Source organism: Balaenoptera borealis, assembly GCF_965194805.1.
Source record: "Balaenoptera borealis genome assembly, chromosome: 20".
Classification (NCBI taxonomy): Eukaryota; Metazoa; Chordata; class Mammalia; order Artiodactyla; family Balaenopteridae; genus Balaenoptera; species Balaenoptera borealis.
Genome location: NC_138879.1, coordinates 32,556,764 through 32,573,802, shown reverse-complemented (window position 1 = coordinate 32,573,802; position 17,039 = coordinate 32,556,764). Strand labels below are relative to the sequence as shown.

The following is a 17,039-nucleotide window of genomic DNA, read 5'->3' as shown; positions in this document are numbered from 1 at the left end:
ACCTTATAGATAACCTTTATGTACAAGATTATTCATTGTAAAAGTAAAAGATTGAAAATAATCTAAATAACCACCAATGGGGACTGATTAAAGACTATATATCAGATAACGGGATATTGTCCAGCTGTGAGAAAGAATGAGGAAGTACTTTATGTACAGTTTGGATAAAGGGATGTAGGATGAAGGAAGGATCTCTGAAATTGCTGGAGTTATCCAGGTACAGACGTGGGCAAGAACCCTAGGTTGAGTGAACAGCAAGTGCAAAGGCTCTGGGATGGGGAAGAGCTTGGCACATTTGAGGAACTGAGAAATCATTGTTACCGGAGAGTAGTGAGTGAGTTAGGAGGGGACTGATACAAGATTGAGCCGGAGAGACAGGCAAATATGACTATGCAGGGTTTTGCAGGCCATGTTAAAATTGTTTGAAAGTTTCTTAACAGGGAAGCCGGAGATATGCTAGTGTTTAAGATGAAGAAAGCTGCAAGAGAATGTTGCTCCCACCATATGTGCGGAAAGCTGCACAACCTAAAAAAAATTAAAAAAAAATTTTGTTTCGTTCCTCAGAGACTGAGTTCCTCACCTGAGCTGACCCTCAGGTGAACTGAATTCCAAAGGGTGACAAGCCCCTCTGAGGGAAGATGGGGCACGTGAACTCTTTCTCTCTTGGCAGAGCACAGGAAGAAGTCTTGCCATAAAAGTGGGTAAGAAGAAAATATCTAAAACTGTAATAAATTTGTAAAGCCTGATTACGGGCTAGCATGATAGTTTGGTGTCCCCGGGAGCCCTAGACACAGGGAGAGCCTGCTCTCCCTGAACAGTTCTTTGCTCATGAGAAAGACCAGGGGTAGGCAGGAGACCTGAGAGAGCCCCTGGGTGGTGTGGGCACATGCAGGACCTGCAAAGGTTCTAGGGCGGAGCAGAAGTGTCACCCGTGACCTGGACCCTCCTCTGGTATGAAGTAATAGTCGGTTGCAGCTGGGGGAGGAACGAGGGACACTCCCACATGTGGGCAGGAATCTGAGTGACAGAAGGCAAGTCATCTGTTCCTGGGGGAGGGGCAAGAAACTGTCACACCCCCAGTCCCTCCCAGACTCCACGAAAACCTCATTTGCCGGGTGGGGTGAGGTGGGTAGAAAACCTGATGTCTTCATCCTGCACTGACACTAAGTCATGGAGGGGTGAGGGCAGGAAACCTTTCAAATCCAGAATCCTGCACTGATGCGACGCAGAGTCTGACTTCCACAAGGAGCGGGGCAGGAAACCCACTTGAGCACTTAGTAGGAGGTAGGGTTGTTTGCCACTAAGGAGGGACAGGAAGGCTGGCAAAGTCCTACCCCTGAGACTTGGGCATGGGGCCTGCCTGAAACCCAGAGACCAGAGTAGGAAAGCCGAGAGCCTCTCCACACCCCCCCACTCCCCACATGCACCACTCACCTGCCTACTCTGGGAGAGGGCAAGAGAGCAGACAGTAAATGTCCACTGTGATGCAGGTGTGTGGAGCCTGCTGCCTGCTGAGGATGGGGCAGGCATACTGAGAACCCCTACCCCCAGCACCCCAGACCTCACATGAGCACAAGAGAATAGCAGACAAGCACTGGAGGAATTTGAAGTCTGTGGTAAACTCAATATAACCCTAGAAACAAAATGCAAATCCAGCTTGCCTACAAATGAGAGTGAATAACCACCACCCCCCCACCCCCCAAACACACACTAAAGGCCTGACAGAGAAGAGACAGACCCATTTCTGGGTTTAAATAACATTACCCCAGTCTCTATAGTTTTGTACCTCCAAAGACTGACAATCACAATTATGAGACACAGAAAAGCAAGAGGAAAAAGATCCATCTCCAAAAGATAAAACCACCAACAGAACCAGATACAGAGAAAATATTGAGCTTTAAAATAATTATAATTACACATTAAGAGATCTAGTGGAATCTAGTGAATTATGGTTGTGTGACTGCAGTGATGCTCGTTACTTGGGTATATTACGCAGAAGGTAATGACTGAGCTTGTTGAGGCCCAGAGTCTTGTTGAACTGCGGGATGGAAGGAGAGGGTGCCAAGTGAGCTGAGGGAATGTGTAAGAGTGATTGGAATAATGGACCCCAGACTTTAAGCTGAATAAGAAGACAAGTAAAAATAACAGTGGGGGCTGAAGGATAGAGAAAATAGAAGATCTTATTGAGGACAATAAACCATGTAGTGAGCTGGAAAGGTGGGAGGTTTGAGAGAGAGAGTCAGGAGTCTGAACCACTGTCTGCGGTGCCAAGGTCTGTGGTGGAAGTAGAAGACCATGGTAAAGTGGGAAAAAATGGGCATTGGACAAAAAGAACTGAACAGTAAAGGCGGCGGACTCACATGGATGATGGCAGGAGCTGGGATGGGGAGAAACAATGGAGAATGAGAATTCCAAGAATACAATAGAGAAAGACAACACCATCAGTCTCAGAGGGCTCAAATAACCAAATTTATCTGAAAAACATTTTCTAGTGTAGTTGTTATGAAAACTCAAACACATTTAACTTTTAGCATCTGATATCTTGAGAAAAAGAGAAAAGAGAGGGAAAGAGGTTGGGGGGAAGGGTGGCTATGCGAAAGAAAGAAAGAATCTCTAACTCACAATTAATAAAGCTTCACTAAAGAGTATGATATATATCACAGTGAAATTTTTTGCAGTCACAAAATCTGAATCTATATGTAATGTTCCTCAATTATAATTGAAAAACTATGGGAAAGTAATAATCTTGTGGAGTCTATATGATAGTGATAATAGCAGTCAGCTTGCCTAGCTTACAGGGTTATCGTGAGACTCTTATTAGAGAATATATAACTATATGATATATATACAAAAGGAGACAATTATCATTCAGAGTAAGGAAAATAACAGCTCCTTCCTTCTCCATCGTTTATGGTTCTAGAGATATAGAGAAATTTGGATGCTTAATATAGGAAAGGTGTTTAAAAAATTATCTACAGGGGAAATCTCCATTAATATACTGGGATATTTTTTAGAATCCTCTCCCAGTACAGGAAATTATATAGTCTCTATTTCACTCATGATAACACCCAATAAAAGAATAACAGAAACCAGTGGGACACTCTGACCCTCAATGAGTGGTGTGATGATAAATGTGTAACAACCAGCTCTTGGGGGCAGGAGGAGCCCTAATTTGTAGCATTTGCTGATTTCCGTGGTGTAAATACTCCTACCATAATTGATTTCAAGCTACTTATGTGATGTCAATGACTACAGAGTTGGGAAGAAATGTGCAGTAGTAAGCCATGATATAGTATTCCCAGACATGAGACATAAATAATCTCAATGACAAAGATAAGGAAAATAATTAGGAAGTGGTAAGTTTTGAGTATTTATTCCTCTTTTAAATGTTTAAACTGAAAATTTAAAATAATTTTTAATTTTTAATAATGACTATGTTTCACAATTAGCTCACAGAATTCTTGTAAGCCGGTACTAGCCAGGTCCAGTATAACCACCATGGAACCTATCTCTTACCTCCCTGGTCCTAATAGAAAGTTCAAAAATCAAAGGATAGAAATATCGTTTTATCCAAAACATGATTACATGAAACCGACATCAGTCTAAAATGATGTGAGAATCACTGTCCTAACAGTAAAGTATGTGTCTAACAAATGTTTACATAGAGCTTTCTATATGCCTGGCATTTTTCTAGGTATTTAAAAAATACTAACTCATTTTATCCTAACAATCATTTGAGATAGGTGTTATTATTAACCTCATCTTACAGAGAAGAAACTGAGGGCTAAAGAGGTTTAAGTAACTTGCCCATTGTCACACTAAAAAGTGGTGCAGTCACAATTTGAACCCAAGCAACCTGGTGCTACAGCCTATGCTTTTAACTATTGTCATACTGCTTCCATTTCCCTAACTCCTGTTAGCATTGCCAACAATCAATATTTTTAAATGGTCCAAAAATATTTTGCTTAACTTTCTGAAGAACAAAAAAAAAAAAAAGAAAAAACTCTCAACATCTCAGATTCTGTCTGCATTATTACCTAGAGAAATGCTCTTTTGAAAGAAACTGAAATAATTTTTACGCTTGAACACAAAGCAGTCTATTTTAGAGACATTTTAATGTTAGAGTTACGATTGTACAAGTTAATTTGTAGGTATGAACTGCAGTGCCAATTTTAAAAAGAACTACTAGCTAATTTTCCTATGAAAAATGAACCTATTATACTGAGAGATGGTTGTAACCTGTAAATAACCAAATAATGCAGTATTTTAAGTATAAAAACTTTCTAAGGACATAATTTATTAAAAAACTCTATATATTTTGTGAATTGTGCTTTAAACATTCCTTAAAATTAGACTTGCATAAACTCTATATTAACAGACAATTTAGGATCTGTGACCTGATTTTTTACACATGGTTACATACATCATCATTTGAACAAACAAACAAAAAAGCAAATGACTATATAATGTAGGAAGATTTTATGTTTTTATATTAGTATGTCTCAAATTTAGGAGTTCAAATGTTAACATAATTAGATATAAGTTCTTTCTAATTAGAGGTCATTCACTGAGCAGGTTAAAAGCTGTAATATATTAAAGAACAACATGGTAAAAATATCCCTAGAGGTTATTTGGTGGTTCATAGTCCTCTTTATCTTGTCACTCTTTTTGGGCAAATACTACACTAATACCCACTTAGGAGGAGGGAAAAAGCTAACATTCATTTTCTACATTTCTTTTCCCAACAGATGCAAAAGTCAGTATTTTTACAGTTGAAATTTTACAGTATTTTACAGTTAAAATCATGGGGTGATTTCCTTGAACTCTGATATGCAGACATTCGAGAAGCCAGCTGAAATGTTCCTTAGGTGGCTAGCTTTCATCCCGTGACCCAGACTGAAGGTGAGAATGCAAAATTTCACTGGGTGTTGTCTCTGGGCATTCAGACGATGCTGGGGGAATGATCTGGTTAGGTTTGTTTGGCTTAAAATCAATAACATACAACAAACTTCATTCTGTGCACTAATAAAACAGCATAAAACCTGCTGAAGCTTTCTTCACTAGAGTATGAGATATCCCTCTGCATAATCAGCCTGAAGAGGTGACGTGTGTATGTGTGTGTGTGTGTGTGTGTTCCTAATTCCCTTTAGTGTACAAAGATAAACAGGATTTCTTTAAAGCACCACTATTGTTACAATAATAAAGATATTAAGAGGTCAGTGGCTGCTGAACATGAATTAATCCATGTATTAGAAGGGAAAAAATGAACTGCATCTTCTTTCTTCTCCATTCAGCAAGACTGATTTTAGTAATTAGAAGTGGCAAAGTTGCTGTCAAGCAAGCTTCATTTCCTCTGGTTAAGAGTGCCAGCAATGTGTTGGGTAGTCCAAAATGGATACTACTATTTGCCTGCAACTAACAGTTGCCTGAGAGTTATAGGTAGACAGACTTGAATTAGGAAAATAGGAACAGAAGAAGGGAGAGAGAGAGGATACATAAAAGGGATTATGGCAGCTTAAATTTAGGCACAGTAAACTTGGGCAGAAAAAGTGAGCTTGGAGATGGTGGACTCAAATCTCTAGATCCCATCTCTCAATCTGATTTGGAATCTCATCCAAGCTATCCCTGGTCCAGCTGGTCAAAATCTCCCGCATGCTTGTCCAGCATGGTAACCTCTTGAACATTCTCAGCAGTGTTTCTGGTTCCTTATACCTAGCTAGGCTCTGGATCTGTCAGAAACTTTACTCGACACTTTTTCTCCTCACATTTGTTGAGTGACTACTATCCGAGGCCCGGTAGAGTGGTGACCAGATTCAGAACAGTGCCTCACACATACATCCTGGGCACCCAAGAAATATTTGTTGACCCACTGAAGAAATCTGCCTTCCATGAAGGCCGATGGTTCAGTGAATCCTGAGCATATTTGAAATTTTACTGTTGTTATAAGGTCTTTGTACTCACCAGGGGAACTTTCTTACAAATATTTGCACAACTGTTACTTGTGGATTTTGACAACAGGATAGTGGAGGACCAACAGACATGCAGTTTTAGAAACACTATCACAGAGCAGATGAAATTAGGTCAAGATCATTTATGTTCCCACCCTAAGGACAAATAATGCAACTTTAAGCATCACTAGTCCCTAGTCATATAGCATTTTGCTGTTAACATCCTTGTCTTTAAATTTTTAAAAAATGTGATTATCTGAAAATCTATTAAGGATCTCACATTACTTTCAGATAAAATTTGAAAAAATCATAAAAACAAGAACTCTTTTGGATATTTGCCTTTAAGAAGATTTGTTTAAATTTTTATTAAATGTATTTTTAAAAATATGCGAAGAAAAGCAATAAAAACACATTAGTAGAGCGGGTAAAATTTTGAAACAACAGCCTTCATGCAGTCAGATAAACTCAATACTGATTAAAGAGTTATAAACTCTAATAAAAGATAAAAGAACTTTGTTTTTTTTCCTCTTCAAAGAATATTAGTGCTCACAGAAGAGTTGATTACCACTTAAAAAAATCAAAAATTCATAGTGTGGCATTTAAAGTCCTTTCAAAACACATTTCTTGCAGAAAGACACGTACTGGAATGTGCACAGAAGCTTTATTCATAACAGCCCCAGCTGAAAGCAATTCATATGCCCATCAGTTGGTGACTGGATAAATAAATTGTGGAATATCAATCAATGAAATACTGCTGAACATTGATATAACTGACACACACAACGCCATGGATGAATCTCAGAAGCAGTATACTAAGTGTACGGTGTTACATACTTAGAGTCTATTTATATGAAATTTTAGAAAAGGCAAAACTATAGTTACAGAAAGCAGATCAGTGGCTGCCTGGGAGCAGGGGTGATAGAGGGGACTGATTACACAGGGGCACATGAGAAAGTTTTGGAGTAATGGAAATGTTCTATAATACAATTATGGTGGTATTACACAACTGTATATATTTGGCAAAACTCAGTGAATTGTACACTTACATTTTATTATATGTAAATTATTCCTTTTAATTTAAAAATTTAAAAAGCAGAGGGAAATCTCTCTAGGCAGCAGTATAAAAAACCTCATTAAAAAAAAGACTTTAAAATACAGCTTCAATCTTTTTTTTCATTTTCATGTTCTATTAATCCCACCTAGTGTCTAGCCTCCTAGAATTATTGACTTCTTTCCTTCTGTGGCTTTTTAGATACTGTTTTTTCTACCTGGAATGCTCATCACTATGGAATATATTCACTCAATAACCACTTTTGAATGAAATTCAAAGACAATAGTCATGTACCACAGTCTCTTTGTCAGGCTATAGGCAGTTCTCTGATTTAGGGACTTCTTCAGTTGTTTCCAACTATCTAGAATTTTTTTCTTTGATGTACAATTTACGTACAATAAAATGCACAAATCTTAAGTGTACATTCACTGAATTTTGAAAAATGTATAATCCAAAACTCCATCAAGCTATAGGACATTGCCATCACCCCAGAAAGATACCTTTTCAGTTGATTCCTACCACCATTCCCCAGGCTACCATTGTTCTAATTTTAAAAAATACTATGTTTTTTACTTTTAGAAATTCCATTTAGTTTAAAAAAGGATTTCTGTTTCTCTGCTTAGATATCCTATATTTGCATTCATTGTGACTATATTTTCCTCACTTCAGTGCACATAGTTATAATAAGTACTTTCAAGCCCTTGTTCCAACATCTGGATCTTTGGGGAGTTGGTCTCAGCTCATTGTCTTTTCGCTTAAGAATGGTTACATTTTCCTGTTTCTTTTTACACTGGTAATATTGTTTTATATTCTGGAAATTATGAATGTTACACTGCAGAAACTGAATTTTGTTATTACTCTGAGGAGTGTTGATATTTTTGATTTTGCAGGAAGTTTACTTGGTCGGACTCAAGCTATAGGATATATCTATCTCTTGGGCACAGGCTCAAATCTCAGTTCAGTTTTTTTTTACCCCCTTGGCTGGGCTGTTACAATCTTCCCTGAGCTTGGGGTCAGGCAGAGAGTTGGGTGGAGTTTATATACAGAATCTGGGGGCCCTGTATCTGGCTGTCTGCTCTCTAGGCTTTCCTCCCTCACTTTCCGGCAGTAATGGTTGCCTCAAACTTCATCTTCTAGTTCTACACGTCATAGAGATTTCAGGTTATCAGAGTTTTACTGTCCCATGGGTCCTGTTAGGTCTTGGAGTAGGGTGAGGCAAGCAAGGTGTCCATGGTGCAAAATTTATGAAGGCACTCATCCTCAGGCTCATGCAAGTGCAGAGTCAGCACCCAAGAGTGAGTGCCTCCTTAAGAGGGCCTTGCTTGCCTCACGCTAGTCCCAGCCCTGGGTGCTGCCCTCAATCTGAAAGTGGAACAAACAAGAAACTTATCCCATGTTTGTTCCTTCTTCCAAGTTTTGACTATTGTCCAGAACATGCCTGATTTTATTTACTCTCCAGAGCCTTCAGGTGGTTGTTTTCTATTTTGCCCAGGGTTTATAACTGAGTTCTTTTTTTTTTTGACAGTTGTTTTATTTGGTGGGAACTTTTAGGATGCTTCAAGCAGTATCTCAAGTAACCCTGAGGGAACTGCTCCGAGAGGCAATGGGGGAAAACTATATAGAAGTTTTGCAACAAAGAGCAGGTAGTCAGGAACATCAAAAGATTATTGTTAATTAAAGAAAACCAGATATCCCAAGTTAAGGAATTTAGCACTTTTCTGTGTATAGGGAGATGCAAGAGTCTGGGCTCACTGGAATCATTACTTTGATATGCACCTCAGCTATCTGGGGCCAGTATCCTGTGTTTTCACATCCTGAGTTTCCTCAGGGCTCACCATGGGGAGTGGCTGCAGTCTGATGGCTGCTAGATGGCAGGCATTCTCTTCCTTCCTGAGTTCCCTCAGGGCTCACCAGCTCACCATAGGCTGTGGCTGCAATCTCTGATGACTGTGACATCCTTTATTTACTGATATGGCAGCCAGTATATAATTGAGTTCTGAGGGATGGTTAGTCTGTCAGGAGATTATTCAGTCATACTGGAAGTGGAACTCTCAGAATCAAAGAATTTTTGAGTGGAAGGAGATCTTAGAAACTCTCTATTGGATTGTCTTACGTTAGAAATTGGAGACTGACACTGAAAAAGGTTAAAAACCTTTGTTATAGAGTCAATTATAGGGAAGGAAAGTAATGTAACTTCTAATCTAGTGATCATCCTCTATGCCACTCTGTAATAATGCTGAAAGAGCAACTTCTGCGCAGAGCGTAAACTGTTGCACTCAGACTTCTTTCAAATGTAAATAGTGTATTAATTCTCAAATATTAATTACTGCCTACTTAACAGTTTGCTATTGTTATGGACTGAATGTTTGTGTTCCCACAAAATTCATATGCTGAAACCTGAACCCTCAGTGTGGCTGTAGTTTGATTTGATAGAATTACTGTCTTATAAGAAGAGATTCTCACCCCTCTCTCCATCGTCGTGTGTGCACAAAGAGGAGATCATGTGAGCTAACAGAGAGATGGTGGCGGCCTACAAGCCAAAAGAAGAGGCCTCAGAATAAAACTTACCTGGCTGGTACCTTGATATTGGACTTTCCAGCCTCCAGAACTGTGAGAAATAAGTTTCTGTTATTTAAGTCACTCAGTCTGTGGTATTTTGTCACGGCAGCCCAAGCTGGCTAATACGGCTACATAAATGGATCCAAATTTTGCACACTGGTAAATCAGCTTACTTGACAGAATTATTTTATATTGACCACACAGAGGTAAACTCATACTCTACTTTAAAAGAGCTTGAACTCATTTAAAAGTAAAATCTGCCAATCAGTACAATAAAAATAAATTTCTTTTGAGTGCTAAACCCATCACTTTAGGTAAATCTGCTTTGAGGTGGGAGGGCAAAAAAGTGTTTCCAAAACGATTTACCCTATTGTTTTTCCTATCTTATTTTTAAATGCATACATTTTAAATATATATATATATATGGCTATTAATATATATCAGAGTCTATTCTGCAAATGCCTTATAGACTCATACCTTCCAAAACAGCATGTAAACAGGCACCGTGTACAAGTAAGGCCCAAACACATACCCCTTATTTGCATCTTTCCATCTAGCAGCACTTAGTAAAGATCATCGGTACCATAAGAAGTTAAGAACTAGGAGAGTTATCTCTCATTTGACCAGTGATGATGATAATTTCTGATAATTCAGAATACAAACACTTACATGCAATTATAAACAATTTTTATTTCTATATATTGATTTGGTTTGACTGCTGTAGACAATGATTCCAAGTAAATCAGATGTCAATTCTGCCAACTCTCCCCTTAACTTTATACCACCATATCCAGCTTTAGTAAGGCCCCCAAGTATTTCTTTCTCCTTCATTTAATTGTCTTAAGTTACTGAACAAAAAGAAAAGCTGCTATATTTGGGGATCCTGATAACAAAAGTACTTAGGTAGGAGATAATCCAACTACTATGTTGGAGTTTGGGGTCCTCTGGACATTGCAAGTTTTAGGACTGGAGTTTGAGCAAACCTCTCTAAAATTGTATGTCTGCTTTAATTAATAATAGAAGAGGGATAATAAATAAACACAAGGAATATAAACTCAAATTTGAATTAAAAAAGGAGGAATCACTGAAATCTCTGAAAGAGATTTTCTAATTAAGAAAATTTAGTTTCCTACTTTCAAGTACACTTTGATTTGAGATAATGATCTTTAATGATATATTTTAATGATTGTATAAAATACTTTTAACTAAAAATGCTAAGTATTTATAGCTAAATAAGTGCTTCAAAAGTGCTTAAATGTTTAACTTTTGGCAATCTCCTTCTAATTTTAATGGTTTAATTTGCTTAGAAAGTCATACATCAACACATACATCTAATTATGTGAGTTTACAATCTAAGGAGAAACTACTGATTAGCTCATGTTAATATTTTCATAAATTCAAATGAGATAAAATTAAAATTAACTACCTTCTATCAATTATACAAGTAGCTTCACGGGGTAAAATCTATCTTTTTTTTTTTTTTTAATGATTTATTTATTTATTTATTTATGGCTGTGTTGGGTCTTCGTTTCTGTGCGAGGGCTCTCTCTAGTTGTGGCAAGCGGGGGCCACTCTTCATCGCGGTGCGCGGGCCTCTCACTATCGCGGCCTCTCTTGTTGCGGAGCACAGGTTCCAGACGCGCAGGCTCAGTAATTGTGGCTCACAGGCCCAGTTGCTCCGCGGCATGTGGGATCCTCCCAGAGCAGGGCTCGAACCCGTGTCCCCTGCATTGGCAGGCAGACTCTCAACCACTGCGCCACCAGGGAAGCCCTATCTTATTTTTAAATAGAGTCATTCCTGAAAAAAAGCAAACTTAAAACATGCCAACCACTCGCAACTTTTTGCTTTTCCCCAATACAGGCCACGCTGCTTCAACTCATCACTGCATTTGCACAGGCTATTAACTCTGCCTAAAGTTGCTAACACTTTCCTTTCTTCTCTGCCTTGTAAACTTCTGCTCACCAATCTGGAACCAGCTTAAATTGTATTTCCTCTGTGCATCCTCCCCTAATTTCCTTGGCAGAGTTCATCTTCCCCTCCTCTATGGTACTTCTGTGGTTTGTACCAGTCTCTATCACAGCACTTATCACTTTTTCATGTTAAACATGAGTTCCTTGAGGGCATTGGCCATGTTTCATCTTTGTACCACTTTCTGGTACACAGTACAGTCTTCGGTGCACAGTAAATGTTCAACAACGGTTTGTTGAGTGTTCACATCCCAAGAAGTAAGACTTATCTTCAGATTTTTAAAAGTAAGATTGCCTGGAGAGATTTAGGAAAAGTGTTGCATATTAGTTACGAATGTTTTCAGATTAAAGTGACTGACTACCCAATTACAGGCGCAAACAAACAGGAGTTTATTTTTAAGGAGCCTGGAGTTTACCCAACAATAATATCAAGTTCTCAGGTTTTTTCTATCTTTCTACTCCAGCATCCTTTGTGCAACCTTGTAGTTGCAAGGCCTCCAAAGCTACAGACATCATATCTATATTGAAGGCAGGAAGAAAGGAAAAGGAGGTAGTCCCAGTTCCATCTGTCCTTATCTATTAATTAAAAGTTTTACAGAAGTTCCTAAGCAGATTTTCCTTCATATCTCATTGGCCAGGAATGGGTGGTGTGGCTACTTCCAGATTCAGGAGGCTGAGAAAGCAAGTGTCTGGCTTTAGAGTTTCTACTGTGACAGACTTGGTAGGGCAAACATTAAGTCTGCCATAGATGACAAAAACAAAAATAAAAAGACAACAGGAGAGTGGATGAAGGTTAGTTAAGATATTAAGGTACCTGGTTTGTCAGAATGAGTGTGCCTGAGAAATTGGGGACCCTAGAGTATCAGTGCAAATGTGCATACAGTTAATAATTCATGTTGTGATATTTTCTCAAGACTGTGTTGCTTATAATGGCATAAATAATGAGATAGCTGTTTCAGTCTTGCATCTCGTAATTCTTCCAGTGCTTTTAAATTATGACAGTTCTTCTTTATCTTCCATTTGCTCCAGTTTCCTTTTGATTCCATCACTGCCATTCAAAATTTCTCAGAGCCAAATCTTAAATGTTTCATTCTCTATAAGTGCTTTCCTGATTTTAAAACAATTTCCCTCATTGTTCTTTTGAGCTATTAACACTTTTTTACCATTCATAAAATACTTCATATCTTCAATTTAGCATTATGATAATTTGTACAGTTATTTTATTCCCCTCCTTTCATAGACTGCTAGCTCCTTGAGGGTACTGAGTCTTACTCAGACATACTTGGTTCCAAAAAATTTATTTTCTGAGTTGAATATTTAATTCATTTCCTTTCATCTGCTTAGTCAGACTCTTAGTGTTGGAGGGAAGGAAATGGAAGCTAGACTAACATGTACAAGAACAAGGCCACTGCCTGTTCTTTTAATGGTGACATTAAAAACTAGAGAAAAAAAGGTTTCATTCTGGGTTGAAAATGTGCAAGTGCTAGAAAATAGAACCTCCTCTGAGCTGATGCAACTCAGGTATGGAGCTTGGAAGGCTGGTGGTCCTGTGAAGATTATAAAATAACACTCCTTCCTCTAGGAGATGCGGTGTTGTACCACAGCATCCACATGGGCGAACACAGCAAGGATGGTATTTCAGCCCCGACGTATTCCCTTGACTTGCACGAAATACTCAATGCTCTGTGGCAGCCATACAGAGGAATTTAAGAAGTTTCATTTTCATACAATATATCTACAAGTCTTTCATGATTTCTCTAGGCTCTGTAGTGATGGGAAACATAGGACTTCATATTTTTGGATAGGTCTAATTGTCCAAGGTTCCTTCTCATAATTGAGCCAAAATTTGTCTTCCTGTTGCTCCTATCTGATGGCCCAAAGACTTAACTTCTGATGCTGTGTAAAATAACCATGTCCCAAAGCACTATACATGTCTCTGGCAGGAAGCTACCTCCTCGGCAACACAAAAGTAACAGAATGTTGTGTAGCTATTTATAGGTAGGGACCACGGACATTGTATTTGGTTATTAGACATTTGTGCATGTGTACAAAACCTGGTATTTAAAATCCAACAAATCAAATCTACTTTAAGAATCTAATTTATAAATTCTGGGAATTTTCAACTTCATTTCTATTTTTCCCCCATTGGATCACTGTCTTCTATTATACTTTATTTTATTACCTACTCACTTTAATCACTTGCTGTCCATATTGTTCACTGAAAATTTGACTATTAAGTATGGAATTTTAATTTAAAAATATTATTATTGATAATTAAATACTTGCAGCTAAATTTATAGAGCAGAAAGAACTGATATTGAACATGTAGCAATACTAAATATTATTATTTCTCATGTCTTCTAAGTATCTTGAGTAAGTTCTGAAGTTAATTGTAAAGAGAATTTCAGAAAATAAGGGTTAAATCCTTTCAATTTATAATATTCTGTACTTGAGAAGTATACTTCAGTAACCTTAACTGTGGTTATGTTTAAGAATAAAAGTGAGACTATAATGTTGGTTGAAATTAATAGGTAATCAATTACATTCTTAAAAGTTATCAGTATGATTAAGGCAAAGAAATAAAGGCCAGGTGCAGAAACAAAGACTAGGTACAATATACATATGCTTAGAAAATTCAAAACACTCAAAGGCTCATTTTCCTTGTTTGAGGTATTTAAATATCGAAACCATGAAAGAAAAGGAATAAACTTTTATTGTAAGATTCCATTTATTCAATGATAGTTTGTTAATGCATTTTGGTAATGGACATAGGCTGAGTTAAAGTTTATCTTTGTATTGGTTACAGAAAAAGATTAACCATCAGTTAAGGTATCATATATATATGGATATATTTTTATTTTATACTTATATATTTTATTTTAAATCAAAACATATAAATATATATTCATCTGCCAATCTTTATTAGGCTAGAGTCTTTTCTTTGTTGATCAGTCCTCTGATTAGGGTTCTGTGTTGTTTTTCTTGCAGAAACCACACCCAAAATGCAACAGCTATCATTTCCAGTTTCAGGTTCTTCAAAGTGGATTGAGAGTTAACAACAGTTATGAAACAACCCAAGAGCAGAAGAATCCTTCTAGACTTTTATAATTTCCCTCCAATCTTTTACAGGTGACTCTTTTACATCTAATCAATAGCATTATTAACTCACCTTTATTAAATCTCTCTAAAGTATTCAACCTAGTTTTTGTAAAATCAACTTTTTCTTTCCACTTTCACATTTCATCAAATTACAAAAATTACAGTTAATTTACAGTGGCAAGTACAACTAGCATTAATCGTTTTGGAAACAAACACAACCAACTCTGAAATACATTTTAACTGGCAGCAGTTTAAGTTCATGGTAGTACTAGAGAAGGACCTATTAAGATTGGTTAAGATAGTTTCTACATTGGAGAAAGCAGTTCTGAAATATATATATACACATATATATAATATAAAATGAATATAAATATAATATATAATATATAAAAATATATATTGGTTCTATATTTAGAACTATATTATAGTTCTATAAAGTGGTTCTAAAATATATATAAAAGAAATATAGAATATATTATATATCAGGTACTATGTAATATAAAATAAATATATAAATATTTTAAAAAATATTTAAATATATAATATAAAAAATTATATAAATTTTTATATAAAAATTTTTATAAAAATATATATTTAAATATTTATATAATATAAAAATATATTATATATATTAGTGACTATGGAGTCTTTTATAATTTGCTGAGAATAATTTTTTAAAATTTATCTACCAGGACAATTATTTAAAAGCATTCAGTTTTTCTTGGTTTCCACAATACCACACACACCTAATTTTCCACCTAAATTTAGAAAATGAAAAAAGCCATCTAAATTTTTAAAAGATCACTCCTTTTTTGTCCAGTTTCTTCTTTCTCTACAGACCTCTAAATGTTCCTAGGGTTGAGTCTTGCATCCCCTTCTCTTCCCTACTTAGGAGAGAATGCTCTCTCCTTAGCTTGTTAGATAGTTGGCTCCTAGCCATTTTTCAAGTCTCAACTTAAATCTTACCACAGACCATTCTTGTCCTCTTCCAAATTTCCTCTATGAGGGCAGGGATCATATTGTTTCATTCATTCCTATCTACTATTAATGTAGCAAAATGACTGACATATAGTTGGTCCTCAAAAATGTTTGCCGAATAAATAACACTTTATTCTTGTTCCTTAGAACACTTACCATAATTTGTACGTATAAAATTAAACTTTAAAAACTATCCAGTTACTCCCTACCAAGTATATGCCCCAGGAAGGCCGTGCCTGTTTTACTCCCCCACTCAATATACAGTGTCTGACACATAGTGGGTACTCAGTCTGAATTTGTTGAAGAAAGGGAGGGAGGGGAGGAAGGAATAGAAGTGATGATATGATTGAGTGAGAGAACAGAGCCTAAAGGAGAATTCTTTACAGTAATACTCTGAGACTTTGGTAAAAATTCAAACACAAGCTCAAAACATTCAATTAATCATTCAGTTGTTTTGCTCACATAAATGTAAATGTCTGTACCTTTGGAAACAGCTAGATGAGTCGGTATTTCATTTGTAACACAGATGTTTGATGTTATTTAGATGCAGCTGCAACTATCATTTTATTTTCTATTAGTGCAGCCAATTTGGATACGCCTATATTTCTTTAAGATGCATAATACTTAAAAGACTGCTGTGCTATTTAGTCAAGGCCAGAGTGTTGGGAAGCCTTGACCATGTGATGCACGTTCAGTGAAATAACCTGGAATTTGTCCAGTTTCCTAGAAGTAATGTTAAAGCATAATGGTTGCTATTTCACAACTAGTCTTTTTTATACTAATGGCTGAGCCAAGATGAAAGGCTATACTATGGCTGAAATCTGCCAATATCACTTCACATATGACAGAACTGGATAGGTGTTTGTTTTCCAGAGTGTAAATACCCATTAAAAAATAATGAAATTATAATAGTAGATTGTAATAAGAAAAATTCTTTGAAGAGAATAGATCAAAAAATATTTGTTTAGTACAATATTAAAGAGTCACAGTTTCTGCTTACCAAGAATTCCAAGATTACATCAGACTTAGAAATAAGAAATTTCTTTGTGCATAAAATAAAGCATATTATTAAAAAAATTTAAGAGTGAATCTTTAAATATTTACCTCTTGAGAAATTACTCTTTAGAAAGATTCTTAATTATACCTAGCTTATTAGCTCATCTGCATTACAATAGCACTTTGTACTTGTTTTCATTAATAAAAGGTTTTGATTAAAAAACCTTACACAGATAGTGCCTCTGCATAGCTGACTCATATTTTATTATTAGTGGTAGGTGCACAGAGAGGGAATACGCTGGTTTTATACAGGAAATACTACAGAGATTTGAAATCTAGGTCACATAACAGAGCACTACCAAAACAGAAGAGCACAAAGGCCCAACATTTTTTTGTCTTCCACTCAAACAAACAAAAACAAACACCTTTAAACAAAAGTT

General features: G+C 36.6%; 1 protein-coding gene across 4 annotated transcripts in view; it reads right to left on the bottom strand.

Moving 5' to 3' along the window:
- STXBP4 (syntaxin binding protein 4) overlaps window positions 1–17,039 on the bottom strand; it is a 213,573-nt gene that overhangs the window by 57,261 nt on the left and 139,273 nt on the right. The window contains exon 17 of one of the 4 annotated variants that reach the window (XM_082371883.1): window positions 3,248–14,559. The exons of the other annotated variants lie outside the window; for them this stretch is intronic. Within the exon in view, the coding sequence (XP_082228009.1) occupies window positions 14,558–14,559 (2 nt within the window). The 3' untranslated portion in view covers window positions 3,248–14,557. Of the gene's footprint in view, window positions 1–3,247; window positions 14,560–17,039 lie in introns of those variants that run through there. 4 annotated transcript variants of the gene reach the window in all.